The sequence below is a fragment of the Betta splendens genome, chromosome 17 (assembly GCF_900634795.4).
Source record: "Betta splendens chromosome 17, fBetSpl5.4, whole genome shotgun sequence".
In the NCBI taxonomy this organism is placed as follows: Eukaryota; Metazoa; Chordata; class Actinopteri; order Anabantiformes; family Osphronemidae; genus Betta; species Betta splendens.
The window spans coordinates 6,926,915-6,945,606 of record NC_040897.2 but is presented as its reverse complement, the minus strand read 5'-3'; the positions used below and the strand labels follow the sequence as shown (position 1 = coordinate 6,945,606).

General features: G+C 45.5%; 1 protein-coding gene across 1 annotated transcript in view; it reads left to right on the top strand.

Annotated features, from left to right (window-relative positions):
• LOC114845077 (uncharacterized) overlaps positions 1 to 18,692 on the top strand; it is a 33,745-nt gene that overhangs the window by 14,213 nt on the left and 840 nt on the right. The window contains 21 exon segments of the mRNA XM_055503920.1: positions 66 to 220; positions 1,377 to 1,538; positions 1,644 to 1,793; positions 2,072 to 2,161; positions 2,250 to 2,382; positions 6,200 to 6,288; positions 6,372 to 6,587; positions 6,668 to 6,801; positions 6,886 to 6,976; positions 7,307 to 7,477; positions 7,570 to 7,744; positions 7,897 to 8,012; positions 8,140 to 8,217; positions 8,353 to 8,413; positions 12,498 to 12,770; positions 15,311 to 15,435; positions 15,542 to 15,703; positions 15,785 to 15,921; positions 17,412 to 17,580; positions 18,196 to 18,293; positions 18,409 to 18,472. Of these exon segments, the coding sequence (XP_055359895.1) occupies positions 66 to 220; positions 1,377 to 1,538; positions 1,644 to 1,793; positions 2,072 to 2,161; positions 2,250 to 2,382; positions 6,200 to 6,288; positions 6,372 to 6,587; positions 6,668 to 6,801; positions 6,886 to 6,976; positions 7,307 to 7,477; positions 7,570 to 7,744; positions 7,897 to 8,012; positions 8,140 to 8,217; positions 8,353 to 8,413; positions 12,498 to 12,770; positions 15,311 to 15,435; positions 15,542 to 15,703; positions 15,785 to 15,921; positions 17,412 to 17,580; positions 18,196 to 18,293; positions 18,409 to 18,472 (2,849 nt within the window).

The following is an 18,692-nucleotide window of genomic DNA, read 5'->3' as shown; positions in this document are numbered from 1 at the left end:
CGGTGCCAAACCACTTGTGTGAAACCCGTTGATGCACGGCAGCTTAAAGCGTCTCTTTCCTGCAGGGGATGAGTGCTCACAGGATGAGAGCGGAGCTGCAGCCATCTTCTCCACACAGCTGGATAGCTTCCTGGGCGGGGCGCCGGTCCAGTACAGGGAGGTGCAGAACCACGAGTCCAACGCCTTTCTGGGCTACTTCAAGTCAGGCATCAAGTACCAGGTGAGCGGAGACGGCACTGAACAGCTGGCCACAGCTGGTCCCACAGTGTGTGGCTAGAGTGGCTCCCAGTGGAATCACAGCCACACAGACCAGACGGGATTCACACGGTTTTATTACAACACTCGCTTAATGATTAGCATCAAACGGACTTTACAGCGTAGTAAGTGATGCCTAAAGTCCAAAGGAAACACAGCTTTCCCTTTCTTGCTGTTCACATCTCAGAGTGCGTCTGAGTGGCTGAACTAGAAGCAATACCTGTGGACGTTATGCAGGCATTTTTTTCTGCCATCTGCTTCTCATTGCCACAAACGCCATCCACCCCCCTCCTGGATTCTACTGGATGTAATTAGCCCAAAGTCTGATTTAATACGGCTTTTGAGAGTTTGGTGGGTGGAAACTTTCTCTCTCACGCAGAATAAGTCGAAAGACAAAGACACAACCCTCATTATCTCTTCAGGTTTTTATTATTTACAGCCAGGACACAATTCTTCCGTTTAGTTTTCATTGTTGCCACGGGAAAGTTTTTGAACAGAATATAAAATGAGCACCAGCGTGGTTTCCATTTTGAGGCCTAAATTAAAAGCCCCTCCTCCAGATGCTAACAAGAGCTGGAGCCTTTGTGGCTGAACGCTTTAAGAACAAGGAAGTCCCCCTTTTGTGGCCGATGTTGTACTGTTCTCATCCTCGCTTCCCTCACATATTGAACCCTGTCGGACACCATCCATCCAAGCGGCCGCGTTCCTTTTCCCAGCAGAATGTGCCTCCCGTGTCCATTTGCATGCCTTGTAAATACTTTTTTTCTTTAACGGCTTCACCAAGGAAGGCACACTGAGGCACAGTCCTGCCCAGGTACAGCACTGTTGCACAGAGCAAACACCCCTGTTTTCCATCTTGTTCCTCTTGTGTGATGCAATTTACTGGTGGCATAGTTGTGGTTTTTAGTGAATGTGAGCTAATCTCTCCTTTCATGACCCTTTTCTCTCCGTATGCAACGACAGCAGCCATGTTCCTGCCTCAGCCTTCACCTCATGAGACTTCAGTGTTACACAAACACATAACTGTGCATGTGTGTTTTAAATGGAGGACCCTATATTACTCAGAAATTGAGTGAGCTTTTGGGACATGTGCGTCATCTGACTTATTATTTTGGTTACAGAAAGGGGGAGTTGCCTCCGGTTTCCAACATGTGGTGACCAATGACATGAACGTGAAGCGCCTGCTGCACATCAAGGGACGGAGGGCAATCAGAGCCACAGAGGTGAACCTGTCCTGGAGCAGCTTCAACCAAGGAGACTGCTTCATTATTGACCTGGGAAAGGTGAGCTAGGATCTGATTATAAATACGAGCATTAAAGCAGCTGAAGCCAGTGAATCTATCAGCGCTGCGTTCCCTCTGTTATGCTCCTGTTTCCTCTTCCTGCAGGACATCTACCAGTGGTGTGGCAGCGAGTGCAACCGCTTTGAGAGGCTGAAGGCCTCAGAGGTCGCCATCGACATTAGGGACAACGAGCGGAATGGCAGGGCAAAGCTGCACATAGTGGAGGATGGGAGCGAGCCAGAGGAAGTCCTACAGGTCATGCACATTCCTCATCCACGTGTCAGAGTTGAGCTAATGAGAGAGGTTTCACGGATGACAAGTTAGTCTGCGTGGGAACAACCTGACTCAAAGGTGTCCTGTGTCTGAGCCGCGGTCGCGTCATAGACGGGAGGAGGGTGGTATTTATGTGACCCTGAGCGAAGCTGTGGAAAAGCATCACAACAGAGACTAATGTCAGGTCACATGGTTATGTTCAGGGTTACAGTCTGTGCGTGTTGTGTTTATGAGGAATAATAAGTCCTGTGGCTGTATAGGCTCTGGGCCCCAAGTCCAGCATTGCGCCCAGTACACCAGACGATGAACAGGTGGACGCTTCCAACAAGAGGAAGGCTGCCCTCTACAGGGTGAGAAGAGCTGAGTTATAATTCTACAATTACATAGAAGTCTTCTCCGGGGTCACCTGCTTGATACTGTTCCTTCACCTATTCACAGATCTCTGATGTCACGGGTGCGATAAAGGTGCAATCTGTGGCTGAATCCAGTCCCTTCAAACAGTCCATGTTGTCTCAAGACGATTGTTACATCGTGGACCACGGGGTCGACATGACCATCTTCGTATGGAAAGGTGCTGGTTACAGACTCATTAACACAACACAAAGTATATGGGCCGATCGTTATTGTGTGCATGTGTCACAAATATACTGCAGGTCATAATGTAACACTAAAATAGGAATAATGACGCTCAAATGTCTCTTAATTAAATGACCTTTTGTGATTAAAATCAATTACTTGGTCTGTAGAAAATTCCCATACGTCACGATAACCATCAAAGAGATATCAAAAATATTAGGCATGGCCATAACGACTGTTTGGAACATTCTTAAAAAGAAGGAACGCACTGGTGAGCTCAGCAATGCCAAACAACCTGGAAGACCACTGATAACAACTGTGGTGGATGATCAAAGAATTCTGTCTCTGGTGAAGAAAACACCCTTCACAACAGTTGGTCAGATCAAGAACACTCTCCAGGAGTCAATACAGAGGGTTCACCACAACATGTAAACCATTAGTGAGGAAGGCCAGATTAGAGTTTGCCAAACGACATCTAAAACAGTCTTCAGTTCTGGAACAACATCCGATGGACGGATAAGACCAAGATCAACGTGTACCAGACTAAAGGAAAGAGTAGAGTATGGAGAAGGAAAGGAACTGCTCATGATCCTAAGCATTCCACCTCATCACTGAATCATGGTGGTGGTAGTGTCATGGCGTGGGCATGTAAGGCTGCTAATGGAATACCCTGAAATTAAAGCTGACAGTCTGCAGTTTAAGCACATCATTTCATTTCAAATCCATTGTGCAGGTGTATATAGAGCCAAAAATGCTGGAATTGTGTCGCTGTCCCAATATTTATGGACCTGACTGTACCTTTCTGTAGCACAAACAGCACCACCTCAAGCACTTCTGCCTAATCATGAACCACTACTCCCCTCTAGTGGACCCTCAGCGATACCTGTTACGAACTCTTGTCATCTGCCCCAACCAGCAGCCGCACATCAACCTAGCAGTACAGCAGCAGGCCACTTAGCCCACAATCCTAGTTATTATGTTCAACCCTCCTCAGTTACAGAGCCTATAGCTCCAGTCCCTCAGAGCCTACAGGACGATCAATCTCTGGTCTCACCACACCTTCCAGTCGTGGCTCCTGCAGCTCCTGTGACCTATAAAGCACCTCCTAACGTGCAGCCCTCTAGATCAGCACAGATGGAAAGACCATTGTTTTTTTTTATTTCAGGAGTGATGACCCTCAGGAGTTTGCTATGCTCAATATGGCTTTGCAGAACTTGCTACCTGCTGATGAAAATGCACAATATAAATGATAAATGAAACCTTTTTCTGGACAACTTAAAACTAGAAACAGCATGGCAGCTAGCTTTAGCCTACACCCATCATCCTCAGCCTTACACCGCTGCGCTAAAGTTGCTCCAGAGGAAATATGGCCAACCCCAACATCTTGTTCTGAGAGATATTGCCTCCATATATAACCTTCCATCCATCCATGCTGGAGATCCCCGAGGATTTAGCCAGTTTGCTGTGTGGATTTGAGCGCTTGTCAGCATGCTACAGTCCTGCGGGCAGGAACAAGGAGCCACAGAGTTGGCATGTGCATCAGATGTCCATCAGCTACTCAATAAAGCAGCAGCAGGTTGCCAGCTTTGCCAGACATGCCGAGTGCCAAAGCTTGGCCGTGCAGGTGAGCAAGCGACGACAAATATAAGGCTGCCAACCAAAGAAGGAAGGTTTCTGAAGTCAGCAGTACCGACAAATACTTACCTTCAAGGAGTAGGTCCAGAGGTGGACTTTAGATTCCAGAGAGCACAGACCCAACCCACCAGCTCACATAGTAAACTATCCGATGCCAAGCCCGTCGGTGCATTCTGCGACTCACAGACTCATGTGACTAAGTCAGTGCTCTGATTTCCAGCAGTTTGACGTGGAGACTAAAAGGAAATGGATAAAGGAAAATAACCACCGTTGGAAATGTGGGCGATCTCATCATTCATCCAAGTGTGACCTGAAGCGAGGTTGTCCTCACTGTAAGGACCGCCATCTAGGAGTTATGCATGCGGTGAACAGAAGCAGGACTGATTCCGGAATATTCTACCTTAGTAGGTCCAGCGGGTTCAACTTGGTTCTCCTGAAGGTGGTTAAAGTCATCCAAAGTCATTAGGAAGGGACTTTGGAGACTTATGTCATCCTAGATGATGGTTCAGAAAGAACTATGCTCCTGTCTTCTGCCGCACAGAACCTAGGCCTTAAGGGGGTGGCAGAATCCCTAGCTCTGAGCACCATAAGGCAAGGTTCAGAGACCATTTAAGGTGCCACAGTTTCCTTTTCAATCTTTCCAAATTCCCATACGTTGAGGAAATATCAAATTAAAGGTGCCTTTACTGCTAAGGAATTGGACCTGCCTGAGCAAACATATCCAGTTGCTACCCTCAAACACCGCTACCAGAATCTCCGAGATGTTCGCCTACGAGAGTTTCCCAAGGTCAAACCTATGCTTCTTATTGGTGCAGACCAACCCCATCTGCTATGTTCAAGGGAGCAAGTTAGGTTGGGAACTTGGGGGTGTCCGGCTGCTATCCACACTTCCTCAAGTCTAACAGCCAGTTCCACCATGCAGTGTTTCTTTGTTTCCAATGCCCCAGATCAACTTCAGAAAGATGTCGAGTGGCTATGGCAAACTGACCCCTCCCCTTAGAGATCAGGAGGTGCTCCAATGTCTAAAACTAAGAACAGAATGCTATGCAGTCAACGGCGTAAAAAGGCAACTCCTTTACTCAGGGCTAAGAACGCACCTCTACTTCACGCCAGCCAAAGGGCAGTATTGCCAACCCTACGGAGCACTGAGAGACATTTTTCCAAGAACCCAGCCCGGACAGCTATATATGAGCAGGAGATCCAGAAGCTGACCGATGCTGGATACGTCAGCCCACGATACAGAGAGTTTCCTTCTTGCCCTTCGCCACTTTGTGGTCCACTGAGTTTGCCTCTATGAATTACTCTCTGACAAAGGTACCAACTTTAGAGGAGGTGAGCGAGAACTCAGTTCTGCTCTTCAGGACACCCTGGCATAGCAGCAGTTGGGAAAGATAAGTACGATCCATCAAGTCTGCTCTACGAGTAACACTAGGAACCCAAACTTGAAGAATTGAAGAGGTTCTACTCACGGCACTTATCGAAATCGACGAAATGTTGAACTCCAACCCTTTGGGACACGTTTTGTCCAGTCTCTCAGATGCCGGCCCTATAACACCGAACATCCTCCTAATGGGGCGGCAGGATGCCTCTTTCCCTCAGGTTATGTACGCAGACTCAGAGCTCCTGACGGAAATGGAGGCATAGTCAGATACTTGCTGACAGGTTCTGGAGTAGCTTCATTAGAGACTATTTACCAAGTCTGCAAAATCCCTCCAAATGGAAAACCAATGGTAATCCTATCTCCCCCCGCTGCTGTAGTCATGGTGGTGGATCCACAGCTCCCTCGTGGATCCTGGCTCATAGAGACTGTCTCCAAACTCATACCTAGCTCTGACGGGTAGGGTCAGGGCAGCTACAATCAATATAGACCACCAGTGTCCACTTACTGATTATTGTGTATGAAGAAATAAATTGGAACAAAGTCATGGATTTGTATGTGTTTTAATGGACACACCATATCGACAGCACCACACCTGGAACCAATACCGCCAACCTTCTAAACCTTTATAAATATATGCAGCTTTTCTACATGGTCACTCATACCTGAAATGAACGGAAACCGTGAAACAGACCAGAAGTAAAACTGAGTAAAGTTCCCATATTTTGTCAAATAAACTTGAAGGCATTAAATGCCTCCTGCCCTTTTTAGATCCACTTCATGTTTTTATGCCTGGCAGGTACCAAGGCGAACGCAGCAGAGTGTGAAGCAGCCATGTCTGTGGGCCAGCAGTTCATGAAAGACAAAGGATACTCTGATAAGACCCAGGTAAAGCTGCCACGCCCATGAACGCTCTCCATGACAGACACCAGCATTACTGTGCTAAAACCTCTCCTCCGCTGCCCCTTCAGATCCAGGTACTTCCTGCAGGAGCAGAGACAACTCTGTTCAAGCAGTTCTTCTGCGACTGGAGGGACAAGGACGAGACCACGGGACCCAGCAAGGCCTATGCCATCGGCCGCATCGCCAAAATCAAGAAGGTGCCGTTCGACGCCAGCACCCTGCACACCAACAAAGCCATGGCTGCCCAGCACGGCATGGTGGACGATGGCAAGGGCAAGGTTCAGGTACGAAGACGTCAAACCTAAAACAAGCCACGGAGGAAACAATATCGTGGTCTGTGTTCACAGTCGTGGCTTCTCTTTAGATCTGGCGGGTTGAGAACGGCGCCAGGGTTCCTGTGGAACCCTCCACCTACGGTCAGTTCTACGGTGGAGACTGTTACATCATCCTCTACAGCTACAAACAGGGAGGCCGCGAGAAGCACCTCATATACACCTGGTAAAGGACTAAACCAGCAGACCGAGCTGCACACACACTATCACCAGGATGTCCAGTTAAACTGTGTGTGTGTTACTGTATCAGGCAGGGGCTGAATTGTACACAGGATGAACTGGGAGCATCAGCATTCCTCACAGAGCAGCTGGATAACTCAATAGGAGGATCCCCAGTTCAGGTATGGCTGTCATTGGAGCCAATTATACAAAAGTATAACTATTATACTATTGGTGTTTGTTGGTGATCTGTATGTGGTTAAGCTCACAGAGGAGTGAGCCTTTACCTCATCTGGGCCTTTTGCTGCGCATCACTATCCTGCATGAGCATCAGGCGTCCAGCAGAGGGCAATGTTGCTTAGTTTTGATGCCACACGTCTTCAACCACAGCCCTTTTACATTAGATCAGTGAATGATTTGTCTTAATTTTCAGTTTACCTTTTACATTTTAAGGACTGATGCAGAAACTGTTTTGAGCCCGGGCCTTCATGAGGAACTTGTTTTACTCCCAGGTGAGGGTGACCCAGGGTCAGGAGCCTTCACACCTGATGAGCATCTTCCAGGGCAAACCTATGATCATCTACACCGGAGGAACGTCACGCAAAGGCGGACAGTCGCACGCCAGCCCCACTCGTCTCTTCCACATCCGACAGAGCTCCTCTGGCGCCACCCGAGCTGTGGAGGTGAGCGGTCTGCACAGGCCACTGGAGCAGATACAGCGGACCTTCACCTTCACCTCCACCGTTCATCTGTCGGTCTGCGTCTGTTTCCACAGGTCGACGTCTCCGCCTCCAAACTGAACACCAACGACGTGTTTGTGCTGAAAACCCCGAACGCGCTGTTTGTGTGGCGTGGCGTGGGCGCCAGCGACGAGGAAGTGAGCGCCTCCAAGCACGTAGTGGGCCTCCTGGGTGGCAGCCCCACCAACGTGTCAGAGGGCAAGGAGCCAGGTCAGTGTCTGATGAGGACAGACAGCTTTCTGGTCTGGTCTCTAATTCCTGTGCATCTTGTTATTGGCTGAGAGGATGTGATTGGTTTCCTGTTTAAAAGAAAGCATCAGAGAGCTTGTAGTGGATGTCTCCTGTGTTTTCTTTGGTCTCAGCTGAATTTTGGACCGCTCTGGGAGGCAAGAAGCCGTATCAGACCTCCAAGAGCCTGCAGCATGTGGTCAAACCCCCATGCCTGTTCGGCTGCTCCAACAACACGGGAGTACTCAAGGTATGCGACGTCATCGACCTATGATTAGATTTCTCTTATATGAGGTTTATTGATGTTGACAGCCAACAGTTAGTAGGATGAAATTCAGTTCACTGGTTAAGGTCTGTGTTTCTGCACCGTTTCCCAGGCTGAAGAAGTACCAGGCGACTTCACTCAGTCTGATCTGGCCACTGATGATGTCATGATCCTGGATACTGGCGATGAGGTAAAAATGAGCTGGTTTGTTGTTTTATTTAGATAATCGACAGCTAATGATCACTAATAATAGCTACCCACCCAAAATGTGGAATAAAACTCTTTATGTAGTTTGAATGATCTAGCATGTCTTTTTCTTCTGTAGATCTACATTTGGATTGGAAACGACGCAAACCAGGAGGAAACGACTGGAGCTCCCAAAATAGGTTTGTGCCACCAACATCCCAACAGAATGCCTTTAATGCCTGTTATGATTAGTGAAGCAAAATATTTTACTTTCAATAAATATGCCAATTTCTAAAAGCAGAGCAGGATATTATTAATATCCTTTTAACTTTTTACCTCACTGGGTCTCTCTGTTTTTCCCTTGACCTCCTTCTTTCATGCATTTTTTCTGCATCATGCAGCAAAAAAGTATGTGGACTCAGACCCAGCTGGCCGCAAAGGTCTGCCCATCATCACCATCAAACAGGGGGCAGAGCCTCCCACCTTCATTGGCTGGTTCCAGGCTTGGGATCCCAACATGTGGGCGACAGATCCGATTGACAGAATCCGGGCTCGCTTCTGAATACGACGCCCCGGACTCTTTCACCCTGCTTCCTTACTCATCTAGCACTACTCATTCTTTTCCCGTTCTCTGGGTGCCAAAACCAATCATGGGTCATTAATCTGAAAGGCTGCCTCTGCATCTCGGTCATGGTGCAGTGGACTGGACTTCATAGACTAGAATGCATCACATCAACTGCCATACGCTTCATCCTAACTTTAAGAGATAAAAGCGATTTAATGATCAGTTGCAAGAAAGCTTGATGCCTTCGTGTCTGCAGCAAATGCCCACAGAAATCCTAATATGAATAGCAAATAGGGTATTTATATAGCTATTTAAGACAGGTAATTTGCTCCAGAACAACAGTTTGCTCCATTACTCTACGCTGTGTTGTATTTTTCTTTTTTTACCAGTACTGTGTTGTTGTACTAACTAGAAATTGCATGCTGCATTTTTTATATCCTATTCTATGTTTGGGAATTTTATAGAGTGTGCAGCGGTGGTGTGTCACCTTTTTATGAAAAGCTCACTCTGATGGCTTTTAAAAAACAAACAAAATCTGACTAAAAAAAATCTAAGCTGTGTTTTGTGTGAACTATTTTCAGCGCAAATAATGTTCATGAAAACAGTGCAGCGATGCTGGCTGTGCATCATAATTCTTATCAGAGAATCAGCCGGTTCTCTGTGAAGTTCCCGCTCCTCTCTGTCTCGTCTCTCTCCCGGGAGGAGAGCAGGGGATCTTGCTGCAGCTCGCGGCATCTGTCTAAGTAGGAGAAAGATGTGAAAGCTCTGTTCGCAGCTGTGCTGTCCTTCAGGGTATGCAGATATACTTGTTTCTCACAGGAAAAAAACACACACCAGGCAACCTGGAAAAACGAATCATTAGATGAGCCAAACAAGCATTTGAATCAGTTCATTTAGGTCATTTGCATGTGTATCTGTGAAAGTCTTTGGCCTGATAATAATATAAGTATAAGAAGAAGAAGAAAAAAGCATAAAGGAACCTGAGGAGATTTTTGTGTTTAGTATATAGATCACAGTCTACAGTGAAAAAACATATACTTAAAATAGGTTTTTAACTACCCATCAACACCCTTCATGATCCATCTGCTAAAAACTAATCTAAGAAACGTGTTGGATGCCTTTAGATCGTTTGTTAACATTAAAGAGGTGCTGTATAGATACAGGCCGGTGTATTGTTACGGCGGATTAATAATAGCTTCTGAAGGACAATGTGTTGACTGGCCTGAGATGGGACCCTCCTTTAAATAGCGCTGCGGGCTGGACCCACACCACAGGGCCGCTACCAGGCATCCAATGACACGGTAACCTGCGTTAGCAATGCGGTGGCGCCCCACACATCCTGCCCGGGCTGGTGTCGGCTGTTTGGGGATAAAGCTGAGAGCTGCTCGGTCATGTGATTCCTGATTTTTTTTTTCTTCCTGGTTTTTTTTTTTTTTTTTTTTGCTCCTTCGCTGAGTTGAAAGGCAGCGGCGGAGCGGCAGAGGGGCCCAGCTCGTCTTCTCACCGCTCGTTGATGCAGCCTCTTCGTCCCCGTTTCCTCCACATTCCCGTCGGTTTCTCTCGCTCGCCGCGCCGTTTTCGCCCGCCGCCTTCTGCTTCGCGATGGCGGGAGCTATTATAGAGAACATGAGCACCAGAAAGTTGGTGATAGTGGGAGTTCTGCTGCTGCTGTGCCAGGCGTTCTCCTTCATGGTGGGAGGATTAATTGGTAAGTTTTTCGTGCTTCACTTTTAGCATTCTCTCCTGTTTAGCTAACGCCTGAGTCGGCACGCGCGTGCCCGCGTAGACGTTGCACGTCGGTGTGTATGTGTGCGCGAGACGGTTAAAACACCAAAGTTTTCACTCCGGCTGCTGTTCGGCGGCTTCGCCGCCTCCACCGGGAGGAGCGGCCGCTGAGCTGCAACTTTTAGGTGGGTTCCATCCACCTGGGCTCGGCCGAGCCGCGAGCAAACGCGGCGCAGCGCTGGAACACTTTGTCACCGGAGCTGGCGGAGTGCGCCGCCGCTAAATCACTGCTTTGTGTCAAGGTGTTTGCTGTGCGCGTGCCAGGACGGTTGGCTCCTTTCTTTACCTAAATATAACCCACGACGTCTACTTTGTGCGCTAACTTGCACGCTACGACGCGGGGACGTGCCGCGACACACCGAGCCTTTTGTGTGTGTGTGTGTGTGTGTGTGTGTGTGTGTGTGTGTGTGTGTGTGTGTGTGTGTGTGTGTTTCTCCCCTCACTTCTTCTTTGATCCCAACTCGAACGTTCCTTCCCTCCCCCCGTGGATAATGTCTGTCTGCGCGGGCCCCCGGGCAGCATCTCTGCCTCCCTCTCGCTCCTTCCTGTGTGTCTCCCCTTCATTCCCGGGTCCCCGTGGCCTCGCAGCCGAGCGCGTCCGCGTTTGCGCCTCTTTCCTCCCGGTTTCGCGTTCATCGGGACAGACAGCGGTGCGCGCAGCTGTCAGTTGTGCTTTACCTTGAGGACTGCGTCGGAGTTGCTGTCCAGTTTCTTCAAATCCACCCACTCACGCTCACTTCCTGGGTCGCGCGGGAGCGACTGTAGCCCCGCACCCGGTGCCTGATGCGTCTTCCTGGATCGGGGAGCTGTTCACGGCCCGCAACGCCTCTCACTCCCCGCACGGCCGCTGATAAATTAGCTTGTTTGGGTTCCTTCCTGGCTGAGATAGTTTTAATGAAGCCAGATTCCTTTGTGTTTGCCCGGCGGCTGGGGGGCGGCGGGGGTAATTGAGTAGAAAGGGCTTTTTCTCCCCTTGTTTCCCAACAACCGCGGGGACACGGCATGAGGTCAGCGGGCGGAGGTGGACCATTATTCTGGACACACTGCGGTGGAGACTGGAGGAGCCCGGGTGCTTCTGGACGCTGGGGGTCAGTGGGTGGTCGAATTTCAACCGGTTTAATTCAGTTTGTTGGGTTTTCGTTGTTCGACATGCTGTGTATGAGTGCATCATTTTTTTTTCACACCTGTTATAACATGTAAACCTGAAGATTCTGAAGACACGTTTTTTCTTTTCATGTAGACTAGAAAAAATTCCTCTGACAGCGATTATAGCTTGTGTTTTGTACCCAGATGTGTCATTAACCCTTGGCCTGATCAGGCCTTGAGGTTGAACATTTATCTTTTGTCATCTGGAACTTTAAGGGGAGATGGTTTGGTCTTCACCAGAACCTTTGTGTCACATTACACCAAACATTTCAAAGAACGTTTACAGGTTGAATGTCTTTGAACTAGACTTGGTTCAGTTCTGCTGCTAATTGTCTGACTCGTCACTCCTATGGGATGTTGAGTCTTAAACTGAGTCTGGCCTTGAGGCTGCACTGTGATTCACAGACCTGATGTTCACGCTAGTCTTTCAGCTTTTCCAACGAGGTTTGTGTTCTTTTAATGATGTGAGGGGGGCTTTTCACAGGCACTGTAGATACCCTGCGAGTAAAAGGAGTACAATAACCAGCCCTGTCAAGCTCATGAATCTCAATGCATAAACAGTGTAATTGGTGCCTGAGAGCTTTGGGGAATTTTCCTCTCCCCATCACTTCAGATGTATGGGAACAGAGCACCTGACGAGCAGGCATTCTGTAACTTGTGTTAAAAGTAATTGCCAGTGTTTGGACTGGTTTGGCTGATATATTGACTGCACTGGCCTGTGACATGCTTGACTGTTGTATTTCATTATGACAACCATACTAATCTCCACCTTCTATCTGCCTCCCAAGCTCCCAGCCCCACCACAACGGTCAACTACCTGGCTACAAAATGTGTGGATAAGATCAAAGGCAACCAGGACACAAAGTGGTTCATGCCTTGGGGTCCCAACCAGTGTGTCAAGATCAGGTCATTTGAGGAGGCCAAGGCCAAGCACATTGAGGCCAACCACATCGTATTTGCTGTCCATATTCCTCCGGTTGAAATGGAGATGAGCCCCTGGTTCCAGTTTATACTTGTGGTCCTGAACTTTGAGATTGCCTTCAATATGAACAACCAGATAGGTGAGAACCATGGTTTTCTCTCTTTTTCTATACATTGTAAATATTGGCAGAACGTTTCTAAAATATTCACATCCACGGTTACTTTTATTCTTTTGTCTAAAATTCCAAATGCAAAATGAAACAACATTTTCCTGTGTAGTGTCTACCTGACAGGCTGGTCTATGTTATTTCTGTTTATCCTGGCCAAGGCTTGAGGAACGCACAGGAATGTGTCTTTTTCAGGAGATTGGATTTTCATTACACTAAAAGGCAGCAAACAATGATGGATGTCCTGCAGCTAGTTCTCAATAGTGGTAGACCCTCAGGCTTTTTTGTCGGGGGCTTGTTAGACACCCCTGGGCAATAGAGAGATAAGAGGGAGGTAATCTGGACCGGTTTCTAGCTGAAGTGAATATTTCATTAATCAGGCATATGTATTTTATATATGGGATCATCCCTGTCTAAGGTTAGGGATTAATGGTTAATGGCATTCATTATGTGGTACTATAACCTCTACTACACCAAAATTTCAAACCAAAATAGTCTTAAGAGCTTTAGTAATTAATTGTTTGACACTGGATGCACTGGATGGCATTGACTCTTTTAAAAGAGTGTTTTGAAGAGTAAAGTAATTTGATGTTTTGTAAATGCAGAGAATGAATAATATAATAGCTTCTCAACAACCTGTGCTAAGCCACATCCTAATATCATATTTTGAGATGTTTGTCAGTGTCAAGCAAGACAAGATAATGAAGGGACGTTCCTAAATCTATCACCAAGCCTTCTTGGTCTGACCTGTTTTGGACCTGTCAGGACATTCATGTTACGTTTGTGGCAAAACCAATAACATCCTTTGTGTACCTCAATTCTTGGCCTCTGTGGAAGTATGCTAGGGGCCTGTGGCTTGTTTACTGCCTGGCTGCCAGTCAGGCGACTCAGTGAGTCAGCTTGGACCACAGATGGGTCTTTCTGCCAGATGCTGGAAACTCATTTTGATCTTTCTGGGAACAAGTGAATGTAAAGGGAGCAGAGCATTATAGATGCTGCAAATAGCAGAGACCAGGAAGTGCTGCAGAACCCATCAATTTACATCTAATTATTAACATTAATTCTGATCTCCTGCATCATTGTTTCTCTCTTTTTTTTTTTCAAACCAAGATAAACCACAAATGAACTGCCAAGCCATTGGAAAAAAATTGCATTTAATGTTTGGTTAGGTCTAATACATTCTTTAGTACAGTTTTGTTTAAATGAATGATGGAAAAAAATTCTCTCCTTGAGCTACTAGAAGAATAAATAGAGTATGTAATAACTACCACATATCAAAACAAATTTCTTTCAATTTAATTTTTTTTAAATTTTTTTAGTACACTTGTAATTAACAAGTTATAACAGTACAATGTCTAAACATAAACACATGGGATGGTTCAGTTAACAAAATGGCGTTAGGACGTTTGTCTAAATCCTGACTACAGGAGCTCTGTGCCAGGAGCACACAGGTTTTGTCCTGCAACTCCATGGCAAATTCCTTTTCCTTGACTACCTTATCTGTGGAACAATACTTATTCCAGACAAGAGCGTCGCCCTTATTAACCACTCCACCCACCTGCCCCACTCCACCCGATCATCAAGCACTCGTTGGCCAGGGTCCAGCAATAACACAGCTGTTGAGGAGGCTTAGTTTCCGTGGCGATGGCCACTGGACTGGAGAGGAATGTTTGCATGAAGCGAGCTGACATTTGCGGGCGTCTGGCTGAACCAATAGCACAGAGTGGAGGGCATTAGAGACATTGGGCTGCCAGCTCTCATCTGGTTCCCTTTCCCTCGGCTTCCATCTTCTACCCCCCCACCCCCCTCACAGCACAGGCCACTGGGTTCCTTTCTCTTCAATCCAGTTTGTTTCATAACAGCACAAGAGGCACTCTGGAGGGCTGGGGGAGAGAACACTTGGCGTTGTAATGTGATCTAAAGATGCCGTTTTAATAGCTTTGCCTTGGATGTTTTTTGCGGAAATCACTGGACATGGCTGTTGGGGCCAGCTGAAGTTTATGTCACCTAGATTTAGGCTACCATGGAGGACAGACTGTATCACTGAACAGATGTGTATGTGAATGTTTTATTTTTGATTTGCATGCTTGGCTGTCAAAAATAGTTACTTAAAATGCAGCCACTTAAATAAGTAAAAAAAAAAAGTAAATTTGCACCTCACAGGAGTGTATTAGCATGTACAAACCCTAGAGTTTATCTTGTAAGTGAAAATATTTTCTTGGAAGAAATGTCTCTGTGCTAGCAGCATAGCCATTTGCTGGTCCAGAAGTCCGAAGGGCATGGCTGGCCATCATCAGGACTTAATTTTATTCCATCTCTGGGATAATGACAGCCGTTAGGTCTGTGTCTTCAATGTTTCAATGTCCATTCATTTTTAAATCGCATTCATGTTTGCTAAGAAATTACCTATTTTAGGGAAATGGGGACTTATGTGAGTAGGTCAGTGGGTAAATGTATAAATGTCTAGGGATGTATTTATTTAAATATACATCACTGTTAATTCTTGTTTCCAGAGGATGGGGCTCTGGTCACTATTGACGTAGGCCTGGCCTACAGAGATGACACACTGAGTGAGTGGACAGAGATGGCTCACTCTTCTGAGGAGCGGAAACTCAACTGCAGCTTTAACTTTCCCAAGGTTATTTACATATGATACTGGCTTCCCTGAAATATGTAATTATAAAGCATGTGTTTAAAAAACAGCTAATGCCACAAGAGTTCTTGTACTGCTGTGTGTTGTCCAGACAGCTGATAATGAGGGTCGTAACTATGAGTGTGACTTGCTGCCCTTCATGGAACTTGGCAGCGTGGCCCATAAATACTATCTGCTCAACATTCGCCTGCCGATCGATGAGCGCCAGAGGAAGAATATAGGAATCGGAGAAATTAAGGACATTAATCTTGTTGTAAGTTTTCATTTTGTTGTTTATAACCCACACAGCCTTCAATAGTATCATGAACCTAGTTGCCATTTGTTCTATCACTAGAGCATCCACCAGAATGGAGGCTTCACCAAAGTTTGGTTTGGCATGAAGACCTTCCTCACCCCTAGCATCCTCATCATCATGATCTGGTACTGGAGACGCATCACCCTCATGAGCAGGCCTCCTGTGCTACTGGAGAAGTAAGTGGTGTTTGCTTTTCAAGTAAAAGATCTTGCTTTACTAATGGCTAGCAGCAGAAAGGTGAAACCAGAGTTAGGATTAGGATACAATTTATGATAAACTGTACTTTCAGGACATGTAGTGGTTGACTTGTTCAAATGGGTCATGTTCATTTGTACAGTAAAAGTGGTTGAAATCGGAGTGTGTTGTTTATCAAGCATCTGATAAAGGTGGTCCTTGCTTGGTTAGTTACTTTTTATGTAGATAAAATCAAAAATGTGTTGTTTTTATTCCCAGCGAGTACAATTTGGAATTTCAAACCGGCAAACATTAACTCACAAATCTTATAGTTTTGCATATAGCAGATGGTTCGAATGCCAGGCTGTAAAAACCTAAAACCATGCTTTGGCCCTGGTGTTTGTCTAACCCCCTGCTGTGTTGGGAAAGGCAGATCAGTGAGCGGCAATGGTTTGCACTAGAGGAAGAGCCTGGCGAAGCGTGAAACGTGTTACAAAATCTGCAAGCTAGCACTCAACCAACACATGTTGCACACAAGCTAGTGAGACACGACATGCACAGAAACACACACACACACACACACACACACACACACACACACACACACACACACACACACTCTGCAAATATCAGATGTATCTTCCCACTCGTGGATTTTACTCCCAAATGAGCAGCAAGCTCTCAGGAAGTGTGAGTTGCACCCTATTTGTGGCTGATACATGATTTTTTAATGTTCTAAAAGCTTTACCAGCGCCTCCTGTCATGCTACTTCACCAAGGTGTCAGAATGGAAAACCTCACATTTCCTCTGAACTAAGAGGACAGATGTGCCTGGGACCTGAGTAGGAGGTTCATAAAATTACTTGCTGTATTACATTTAAAAGTCGTGTTTTTTCTATTCTTTTTTTTTTTTTATATAAAGAGGCAAAAATACAAATATCAATGGAACTTGTATCGTAGAAAAAGCATAGAAGGTATTTTTAGACCTAACTATCAGGCCCTGCCATGTAAAACTCTGAATTATTAATATAAGTTATAACTGTACTTTTCCTCCTCTTAGTATCTGACTACATCCTGCTAGCTTTGGTTTGGTCTTCATAGTTAGTTAGTTAGTCAGTTATTTGTCTTTCTCACACATTCCCACCGACATATAAGGCTGGTATCACCTGCATGTGTTTGTTCCTGCATACCAGTCCTATGTGGTTTTACTTTTTTCTGACAAACTATCAGGAGAGAAGAAGAAGAATCTGTATTGCATCACTTCTGTTACAGCGTTTTTCGTTTTTATTTAACTTTGTACTTGTATTCAAGTTGCAATTAGCTTTTTTCCTCCTTCTAAATAATCAATTGAGACATACAGCATGTTTTGTGTGACAATCATGCTTTTGTCTGCAGACTGGTTGATCCATGATATGGCATGTATCTTACATCATTATTACCATTTTGAAAATAAAGATACAAGATTATAGTTAAGACTTTCTGTGCCCCTACAGGGTGATTTTGGCTCTAGGCATTTCCATGACTTTCATCAACATCCCAGTGGAGTGGTTTTCCATTGGCTTCAACTGGACCTGGATGCTGCTATTTGGAGACATCAGGCAGGGCATCTTCTACTCTATGCTGCTCTCCTTTTGGATCATCTTCTGCGGGGAGCACCTCATGGTATTATACTTGGCTTCATTCCCATTTTTCCAAGCAGAAGGAGGCCTTTCTACTTTATTCCATATGAGATATTGAATAAAACAACAGATATATTGCATGTTTCTTTGCTGCTGAAAAGAAAATAATTTTTATCTTATATCTTCAGTGACACTGACAAATACTGTATATAGCCTTGAGACTTTGTACGTTTTGTTTTATGAATTTTGAAGTAGTATTCTTTTATTTACAGATTTGTAACCTTCCAAAGTTTTAGAAATTACTGTTAGAATTGGAGTTGTACTTCATGACACATACATCCAAACACTGCAGCTTTCACTTTTTTTAAAATGGATGAGGAAGTTACAAAGAAACCCTTAAACTTAAATTCAGAATCTGTACTAAGACAGTTTACTGCTATGTATATGCCAGTTTTAAGTCTAGTTTGATAAATTAGTCATGTCACATACAAGGTGTTCAGATCTCAACTTCCTTTCATTCCTTTTTATCATTTCAAATCCACATTTTGAGGCCACGTCAGAGTATTCCAGTACTCAAAAACTAAAGATTTTTTAAATGGTCACAAATATAGAGACGCAGTTCAGTTCCTTAACTCCATATTTTGTCTTTTTCCTTCAGGACCAGACAGAGAGGAACCGTTTGTCTGTCTACTGGAAACAGGTTGGACCCATTGTCTTTGGCTCCTTCTGTCTTTTTATCTTTGACATGTGTGAGAGGTGAGGCTTCTTTCTTCACGTAGATCAAAAACATTCCCAATAAGTGATATTTTGGTGGTGCAATATAATGAAATCTGGACACAACTAACAATATTTTTTTCTGTGTTGTGACCAGAGGTGTCCAGCTGACAAATCCCTTCTACAGCATCTGGGCATCTGACGTAGGAACTGAGCTGGCAGTATCCTTTTATACACTAACAACAACCAATCTCAGTGTCTGCCCGTGACAATGTGAATATTTTCCTCATTTTGAACTTAAACATGAAATGATGAAAAAAAAATGTACTATCTACCAAGTGGAGACATTGGTTGAGCGTCTATAATCAGGCTCATCAAATCTTCTGCCTGTGGCAGACAGGTTACTGCTGTGTTAACTACTGCAGTAAAGTTTAAGCTTTT